Here is an 8,768-nt window from a genome sequence, read left to right on the forward strand (position 1 = left end):
TCGGCCAACCGAAGCTGGGCGGGACGGGGCGGGACGGCTCCGGGGCGGGGCCCGGCACCCGTGACCAATGGCAAGCCGCACCAGGCTGATGGACGGGCGCGGGGCGGGGCGTGCGCCGGTCCCTCGACCCCCCCTCCTTCCCCTGGGTGTCCGCCCGCGCCCCGCCGCCGGCAGCCGGAGCCGCACCCTCCGCGGACGGAGCCCATGCGCTGGGCGAGCCGCGCGCCGCGGCCCCGGCCCCTTTCCCCGCCCCCGCCCCAGCCCCGGCCCCGGCCCGGAGGGCAGTCGCGCCAGTGAGCGGTGAGTGCGGCGGGGGCGGGCGGCGGGGCGGGCGGCGGCCCCGACCTGGGCTGCGGCGCGGGGCGTTGGAGGCGCGGCGGCGGCGGCGGGGCGCGCGGGGGCGCAGGTGAGCCGCGGGCGGGCGGGCATGGCGCGGCGGCCGGGGGCTGCGGGCGGCGGCGGGGGCGCCGTGCCTCCGCGTCCCTTGCCCTGCGCTCCGAGGGGCCCCAGCAGTGCTCTCGGGCAGCGTGCGGGGGCTCCCCCGAGCCGAGGTCCGCTGCGGCCCCCCTCTAGGCGCGCTCCCAAGGGCTCGGGCACCAGGCGGCCATCACGATACACAGCAGGCGAGTCAGGGGTTAGGAAATCACTGCCCACAGTCCGGGGACAAGAGCAAGGGCACCCCTCGTTAAACCTCGCAAATTGGGACACCTCAGCTGGAGGCCTTGGTCCAGGCCTTTATTCTTTCTCACCTGTACCCCGGCTCCGCACCTCCGTTGGGTCTGTGCCTCTCAGTCTGCTTATCGGGGACCCCCGCCCGGCCCCGCACCCGACTGTCTCGTTTGCCTTATTTTCTCCAAAGCTCCTATGGCAACAGCATGCCGTGTGTTTCTCCGTATTGTAACGTGTGCTGGTCTTTTCCTTGGAGCGGGGGCAGGGGCTTCTCTCTGTGCTTGTCACCCTGTGCCTGGAACAGCAACTGGCATGCAGTAGGCGCTCGATAAATGCTTGTCAAAAGCAGCAACATGCTGGGGGGGGGGCCGGAGCCGGTTGTAGATTGGCACTGGCCTGCCTGGGCATGCTGCTGTGCGCTCCGCTGTGGCAAGACCTGTTCTTGCAGGGAGGGGACTGGTAACCTCAGCCTGCAGGGCCTTCGGTTCAGGCTTTCTGCCTACCCAGCACTTCTAATTTGGGTGCGTGGTTGGGAGATGCTCTCAGCTGTCAGCTCTGCCTTTGGGGGGGCCAGCTCCCTGCTCTCTCACAGCCATAAGTGCAGCTGGAGGTGGGGGCCCCCTCCCACCCCTGGACTGGAAGTGCCACAGGTGCGCGGCTGGGCCACCATTCTGGTGGCTACCCCTGTTCCCTGGTTGTCTGGGGCCAGAGGGTGGGGCGGGCCAGCCCAGGGAGCTCAACAGGCCTGCTCTGCGGGGCTGGGCCTTGGCTGAGTGCAGCTTCCTCAGCAGGTGGGACAGGAGACCACCACAGTGCCCCGTGCTGCATCCCTTGAGGAGCGATGACGGAATATAAGCTTGTGGTAGTGGGCGCTGGTGGTGTGGGGAAGAGCGCCCTGACCATCCAGCTCATTCAGAACCACTTCGTGGATGAGTACGACCCCACCATCGAGGTGAGTGCCGCTGTTCCTGCTCCCAGCCCTGAATCCTGATGTGGGCTTGTCTTCTGATGCTCCATAGGAGGGCGTCCCCTCCCCCTGGGATCTGGGGGCGGGGCAGGGGAGGTGCCCAGAGGGGCTGACCGTTGGATCCTCCCATCCTAGGGGAGGTGGTGGGGGGTCCTGAAGCACTGTCCTCCTGCAGGACTCCTATCGGAAGCAAGTGGTTATCGATGGTGAGACGTGCCTGCTGGACATTTTGGACACAGCGGGCCAGGAAGAATATAGCGCCATGCGGGACCAGTACATGCGCACTGGGGAAGGCTTCCTGTGTGTGTTCGCCATCAATAACACCAAGTCCTTCGAGGACATCCACCAGTACAGGTGAGCTGCTGGCCGGCCCTCAGGGGCCTCCCCGTCCCTGTTTCTCATCGTGTCTTTCTGACCGGGTCCTGGATGCAGCCGTGACCGCAGCCCAGTGACTGGCTCCCACCTTCTTCCTTGCAGGGAGCAGATCAAGCGAGTGAAGGACTCCGATGACGTGCCCATGGTGCTGGTGGGGAACAAGTGTGATCTGGCTGCGCGCACTGTGGAGTCCCGGCAGGCACAGGACCTTGCCCGCAGCTATGGCATCCCCTACATCGAGACGTCGGCCAAGACGCGCCAGGTGAGCCAGCTCCCCACCCCACAGCTAGCCAGGGACCCGCCCCACCCCACCCCTGCCAGGGAGCAGTGCTCATTGCCCCCTCTCCCCCGACACAGGGCAGCCGCTCTGGCTCTGGCTCCAGCTCCGGGACCCTCTGGGACCCTCCGGGACCCCCGTGACCCAGCGGCCCCTAGCGCTGTAAGTGTCCCCGGACGGCAGGGCAGCGAGGGAGGCTGGGGCCCAGGGTCTGGGCTGACACAGCTCCTGGGAGAGGCAGAGGTCCCTGGAGAGAGCTGCCCTGAGCCAGGCCGGAGCGGCGACCCTGGGGCCCTGGCCCCTCTGCCCCCAGAGAGCCCCGTGGGCCCTTGTTGGCCCTGCCCACTTCATGGGCTGTTGGGGACAAGGTTGGTAGGTCAGAGAGGAGTAGGACACGGGATGTTCAAGCTGAGAGCCAGACCGAGGGCCCGCCCTGTGGGGGAGCTCCTGAGGAGCGAGCTGCCTGATGGGGGGAGCCCTGGGGCTGCAGGCTGAGCAGGGCCCGGCTGCCTGTGTGGGAGTCGGGTTGGGGAGAGGGTGGGAAAGGGCGGGGATTCTGCCTGAGCTTGAGGCCGGGGTCCCTTGGTCCCCTCCCCTGCCAGGCCCCCAGGCCGAGTCCCACTCTGAGCCGGCCTCTTCTTCCCAGGGCGTGGAGGACGCCTTCTACACGCTGGTGCGAGAGATCCGGCAGCACAAGGTGCGGAAGCTGAGCCCGCCCGACGAGGGGGGTCCGGGCTGCCTGAGCTGCAGGTGCCTGCTCTCCTGACCTCCCTTCCAGGCCCCCTCTGACATCCCCGCAGACCCTCTGTGCCCCAGGAGCACGGGCACGGGGCGTGGAAGTGCCGGATGCCGGGAGGAGGTGCCGACGGAGGAAGGAGGAGGGGAAGGAAGGAAGGAAGTGCCACCGGAGCCCGGCCAGCCCCGGCTCCCCGGACAGAGTGACCGCAGACCTCCCAGGACGCTTTGCACAGACTGTGGTGACCTGAGGCCCCCGGCACCCCGGCTGTCGCTCTCCTCCCAGCCCCGTCCTGGCCCTTTGGCCACAGGCTGAGTCGCAGTAAATTATTTGATGGTCTTGATCCTGGCGTCTGGCCGCGATTGGAAGGCACCTGGGACCCTCAGCTTTGTCTGCCCGGAGGCCCCTCTGCGGGGACACCTGCAGGGGTGGGTGAGGCGGCCCGGGCCGAGACACCCTCTTCTCTCTGGGTGTCTTCGTGCTCAGAGCTCTGGGCGCCAAAGGAACAGGCCGGCTTTGCCTCGTGACAAAACGCTTTATTGACCTTTCAGCAGCAGACGGGCTAGGAACCGAGGGTGCGAGCCTTCCCCTGGGGCGGGAGACCTGCTTTTCCTTTCGAGGACTGCCGGGGTCACACGGAGGCGTGGGTGCTGGCGTCCCCCACCTGGCAGCCTGTGCTGACCCTGGGTGTCGGCACGTTTCCTGCGTCCGGGGCCCCCGAGAGGCAGGTGCCGAGGACCGAGCTGCAGCCGTGGTGCTGGGGTTCCTGGACAGGGTCCCCGCACGTCTGCGTGACCTCGGCCTCTGCCCCGATGCTGCCAGGCGACCGCTCCAGACCCCATCTCTGGTGGCACGTGCCTCCTGCTGTGGGGGGGGGGCCCATCTGCCTGCCCCTGCTACGCCTTAGCTGGGGTGGCCTGTGGCTCCCAGCGCTGCCCTAGGTCAGAGACCTAGATCTGTGGGACATGTCCAGGTCCCATGTGGCCACGTAGAGCCCTGAGAGGGCTCGCCCAGCCTTGGGCCAGAACCCGGGACTGGCCGGGGCCACGGGGCGCTCGGTCCCATCCGTCTTCATTCTGGTCGTGGGGGGGACTTGTGTCGTCTCTGCCCCCCTAGGGCCTGGGGCCAGGCCGGCTGAGGTCCCCCTGGGTCAGGGACTTATGCCTCCTAGGGGGGTTGCCGTCCTCCAGGAAGGCCAGTGTGACGAGGCAGGGCATGGTGCTGGCCGGCCAGAGCCTCAGGGCCCCCACGCTCAGCACCACGCTCTGCTCCAGAGGCCAGGGGGCATCTAGCTTCCCCATGGACGTGGAGGTCAGGGGGTTCCGGGCAGGCGTGGGGCCTTGGGGCTGCTGGTTCAATGCTGCCCTGACTCTGTCTCGGCTATGCCGGTCACTCCCTAGAGAGGGGCATGAGCTGCAGTGGCCGCAGGGCGGGAAGAGTGTCCTGGGCCCCACAGCTGCCTCTTTCCTGGGCTGGGTGGACGCTGTCCTGGGAGTCCCAGGGGTGTTCCGGGGCCTGGTCTGTGGTGTGGCCCCCGGGGTGGCCCAGGTAGGGGCTGAAGGGAAAGGGACCCAGTACTGTGCCTTCAAGCCCACATCCAGGGGCCACCTGCCCGCACTGTCCTGGTGCCCTTGGAGGTTGGGCAGGGAATTGCATCGCTGGAGGGGCAGCCGGGCCAGCCAGGGGTCCTGGGCTGGGGGCAGCTGGGTCAGAACCTGAGCCCCTGGGGCTCCCGGCCTCAGGGGTGCAGCCGCTGGCTCCGTGGACGTTCCCTCCCACAGCAGCGGCTCCTCGGCCTGGAGGATGGCCTGGCTGGGAAGGTGTCCCAGCTGCTCATGTTGGGTGGCTGGACCTGGGGAGGCCGGCCCGTCCACTCCGGGGAGTGTCTCAATGCTTGGAGAAGGGAGGAGGGGCCTGGGTGCCGGGGACCCTTGCTCCAGGCCCAGGGGCATCGTGGGGAACTCCTCAGGGCCCGCTGCAAAGAGGCAGACTGCATTAGCGTCTCCAGCAGGCTGTCTGTCCCCAGCCTGCTGGGCCCAGGTGGGCTCGTGGCTCCCTGTGTCCACCCTGGCCTGCCCCTGACCACCACCCTCCAGGCTGCTGATGCCCGGCCCCTGCAGTGAGCGCCCGGGTGCCCCGCCCTGGCCTGGGTTCCCCAAGGTGGGAGCAGAAGAGGAGAGGGACGGAGACGAGGAGGAAGGCCCCGGGGGCTCTGTCCACTGTGTGCTGCCCCAGGAGGGTGAATCCGGAGGGGACGGGGCCCTGAGCCCACCTGGGGGGGGCAGGTCGCATTGCATCTTTCTCAGCTGGGCCATGGAGGCCCGAAGGTGTCTGAGCACCCCCTCATCGTCCAGGGCCCAGGGCTGGGCCAGGGTGTCCTGTAGAAACTCCCGCAGACCTTCCAGGGGCAGCTTCAGGAGGCGTTCTGGCCAAAGGGTGTGAGTCAGAGCCAGGGAGGCCCAGCCTGCTGCCCCAGGGTGCCTCCCAGGGACGACTGCTGGGGGTCCAGCTGCGCCGAGGAGTGCCGCGGGCAGAGCCGTGGCCGGGGGGACCCCGTGTCTGCTGCTCGTCTGCAGGGCGCCCCCCGACCCGCCTGCCGGCCCCCGTCCCTCCACTGAGGTCTGCACGCTCCGCCCCTGCCCTTCCCCGACACCCCGGGCTCCCGCGGGCTCACTCACTGCTGTGCACCTTGAGGACGGTGTAGGCCATGGCCGTGAGCACGCGCTCCCCGTCCAAGATGTAGGCGTCCCAGAGCTTCAGGGTGAGCGAGAAGGGGGTCTGTGGGGACAGCAGGGGTGAGAGGAGCAGCCTCAGCTGGGCCCACGGGGAGCCCCTGCCGCCCCTGCCCAGCTGCATCCGTGGAGGCCCCACAGCCCCTCCTGGGGGCGTGCTCCGCCCGGGGAGGATGGGGCTCCAGACGCCTCCGGGTGGTGAGGGCCTGGCCGGCACAACCCGCGGACCTGGGGGGCCACAGACTCTGCCCCACGCTCGGTGGCCACACGCCCCGAGAGGACTCCAGGCTGGCTGCAGAATGGGCCAAGGGCCTGTCCACGCCCCAGGCTGATCTGGCCTTCCCTGGGAGAGCGGAGACGGAGACAGTCCGTCCTCTGAACCTCCTCGAGGGGGCCTCTTGGGTTCTCCCCGCAGGCCTCAGCCTTTAGGGCCGCTGGTCTGGAGAGTGGGGCTGAGCTCGGGCCTCCCCGGGGGCCAGGGGCAGGGAGCAGGTCAGGCACCGGGTGGGCTTGGGTGGCCTTACCCGGTCGATGAAGCACTGTAGGAACCACTTGGCCGTGTAGATGCCAGTGCCCATCTGTTCCTCGTCCTGGTGGAAGGGCAGAAGGTGCTCAGGACCCAGCCAGGGCCAGGGTCCCACGCACCAGGTGGTTACACTCCCCACGGCCCCGCTCAGCCCCGACGCCGCCCCCGGGCCCAGCAGGAGAAGGAACAGGACAGCAGGCCATGGGGACGGGGCGTCTGGACAGCGTCTACTCGCCAGGTGCTCCTTCAGCCTTGGCAGTCCTTTGGCAAGAATGAGGTCATGATGGGCCTGAAACCTCAGCAATTTGGGGAATCCTGGAACGAAGAAGCCTGAGAAGGCCCCAGGCCCCCCAACAATCAGGGCCTTCTCCCCCACCAGGTGGGGGGTGAGTCCTGGCAGGTGTCTCCTCTCCCGTGCCCTGGCTCCCGTGTGTGTCCACAGCCCTCCCGAGCCCTGGCTGGACCCGCTCTTCCCAGACAGCAGGACTGCCGTCCAGGCCTGGGGGTCAGGGGCAGAGGACCCTCCTCCTCACAGACACCCAGCGGGGTGGGTGCCCTGGGCTGAGGACCAGGCCCATCTGACCCAGCTAGTCTCTCCTGCGGTGGTCGCAGCAGGGGCAAGGGGGTCCCCAGCACCGAGGGGCAGGGAGTGCAGCCCACGGGGAGGGTAATGGGGGTGTGCAGGGCCATCTCCTGGGCTTGGGAGCCAGGCTGGGGGCCCACGGGAGTAGGAGAGGCTGGCGCCTGGGTTCTTCTGGCCGTGGGCTGGCGGGAGGGGTCGGGGGGGAAGCCGGCAGCCAGACAGGAGGCCGAAGGACCGCGAGAATGCGAGAATGGTCTGCAAATGGTGGGGTTGGAGGCCAAGGCTTCGGGACTGCGAAAGCCCCCTGGGGAGGCGGTGTCCTTTGCCAGTGGGGAGGCGCGCTGGGTGGGGGTCCTGGCCTCCCCGCTGCTGGAGCAGCCGTGCAGGAGGCTGTCCTGAGCTCCCAGTCCCGTCCAGGCGCCCTGCCCGCCCCCTACCGTGCATGGCGTGCCGCTCCGTTGTCATCAGCTGAGCCAGCGCCCAGAACGCGTCCTCCTCCGACAGGAACATTAGCAGGAGCCCCACGATCTGGCTCATGCCCTGGCAGTAGCCCACCTCCTGCAAGAGCCAGGCCCCGATGGAACGAGGCCACCTCGTCGTGGTGGAGGTCAGGGTCATGGGAACCTCCCTCCCCGCCCAGGTTCTGATTCAGAGTATGGTCTCTTTAGGACCAGACCGCAGTTGTCGCGTCACAGCGGTGCGGGCTAGAGCACCTGGCGACCCCAGGGTTCAGGGACTCGGGGGCCGGCTGGCCGTCCCCTGCCGTGAGGTCTGGACCCCCCCCCCCCAGCCTCAGTCCTAGAGTCGGGAGCCCCTCCCTTGTGTCTCTGGGACATTGGGAGCTGGAGTCCTAACTATGTGCCCTGGTGGGTCAGGAATCCTCGAGACGGAGGGCACCCGCGGGGCAGCAGGCCGGGCAGGGGGACACTCACGGTGTTGTAGATGGAATACGCCGAGAGCACGTGGAACAGGGCTCGCTGCCTGGAAAAGGGGAGAGCAGGGTGGGTGGCTCTTGTCCGGCCAGCCCGCACAGCGAGGCCGGCGGGGGCAGAATCCAGCCTCCCGGGACCTGCGGTCTTCAGGGCATCTGGGCGGGGGCCGTGTCTTTGGGGTCAGGTCTACACACAGTGACGTGCAGCCAGCTCAGACACACAGTGCGGTGGGAGTTTATCTTCATTCTGCTGTTTTCTGTTTGCCTCCATGACAGCTGCCGCCCTGGGATGCTCAGCTCCTGGGTTTTCACGGAGCCATCAGCTCGCCCTGCCCCTGCCCCTGCAGCCCTGGAGTGGCCGCCAGCTGCACCCTGACCATCCCCTTTGGGGCCAGGCACTCCCCCTGCACCGCTGCCCGCAGCCCCTAGGCCTCTCCTCCGTGGGTTCGCCACCAGTCCCTGTCCCGGCGCCCTCTGTCGCCGCCGACCCCGGGGGCTACTGGGTCATCCCCAGCGCTTTTCCCACGCGGCAGGACTGTGTTTGCTGCCGTCACCCCCCCTCCGCAGAGACCCCGGGTTGCCCCCCCAGAAGCCCCTGGGCCACCCTGACCCCTGAAGTGTCCCCTGGGGACCCCAGAAGCCTGCTTGCCCCGCAGCCTCACCTGATGCCATAGCGGTCCCAGAACATGACGTGGTTCCGGAAGGTCCGGTTCACGTCCAGATCAATTTGCCGGATGTCCTTGGAGAAGAGCTGGGCCTGCTCCTTCATTTTCTGTGGGCAGAACCGGGGAGGAGGGGCTGCGTCAGGGCCACGGAACCCTAACTGCCCCCAACTGCCCTCCTCAGCAGGGAGCACTGCTGGCCGCCGCGTCGTGTGTCCTGCAGAACCCTCCTTGCGTCCCTTGTCTCTGAAGCCGGAGCCCCGCCCCAGTGCCCACCGTGCCGTGATGCCCGCTTCGGGGCTCGGGCTCT

At 68.4% G+C, this 8,768-nt stretch overlaps 1 protein-coding gene across 5 annotated transcripts; it reads left to right on the plus strand.

The window, feature by feature from the left end:
• Window positions 1-188: 188 nt before the first annotated feature.
• Window positions 189-6,947, plus strand: HRAS (HRas proto-oncogene, GTPase). 5 transcript variants are annotated; one of them, XM_048216824.2, is made up of 6 exons: window positions 189-300; window positions 1,461-1,621; window positions 1,812-1,990; window positions 2,114-2,273; window positions 2,369-2,450; window positions 2,935-3,045. In XM_048216824.2, exons 2-5 carry the CDS (start codon window positions 1,511-1,513, stop codon window positions 2,429-2,431), a joined length of 513 nt encoding a protein of 170 aa, XP_048072781.1. In that variant the 5' UTR covers window positions 189-300; window positions 1,461-1,510; the 3' UTR covers window positions 2,432-2,450; window positions 2,935-3,045. The 5 variants fall into 5 exon arrangements, with proteins under 5 accessions (XP_048072781.1, XP_048072755.1, XP_048072763.1 ...); XM_048216798.2 differs by lacking the exon at window positions 2,369-2,450 and having other exon boundaries at window positions 190-300; window positions 2,935-6,947; XM_048216806.2 differs by lacking the exon at window positions 2,369-2,450 and having other exon boundaries at window positions 209-300; window positions 1,458-1,621; window positions 2,935-6,947.
• Window positions 6,948-8,768: the final 1,821 nt, after the last annotated feature.

Source organism: Ursus arctos, unplaced genomic scaffold (assembly GCF_023065955.2).
Source record: "Ursus arctos isolate Adak ecotype North America unplaced genomic scaffold, UrsArc2.0 scaffold_23, whole genome shotgun sequence".
Taxonomy (NCBI): Eukaryota; Metazoa; Chordata; class Mammalia; order Carnivora; family Ursidae; genus Ursus; species Ursus arctos.

Coding starts and splice junctions, on each gene's coding strand:
- HRAS (XM_048216798.2), top strand. CDS start 1,511: ATGACGGAATATAAGCTTGTGGTAGTGGGCGCTGGTGGTGTGGGGAAG. Junction 1,622..1,811: donor AGTACGACCCCACCATCGAG/GTGAGTGCCGCT, acceptor GTCCTCCTGCAG/GACTCCTATCGGAAGCAAGT. Junction 1,991..2,113: donor GAGGACATCCACCAGTACAG/GTGAGCTGCTGG, acceptor TCTTCCTTGCAG/GGAGCAGATCAAGCGAGTGA.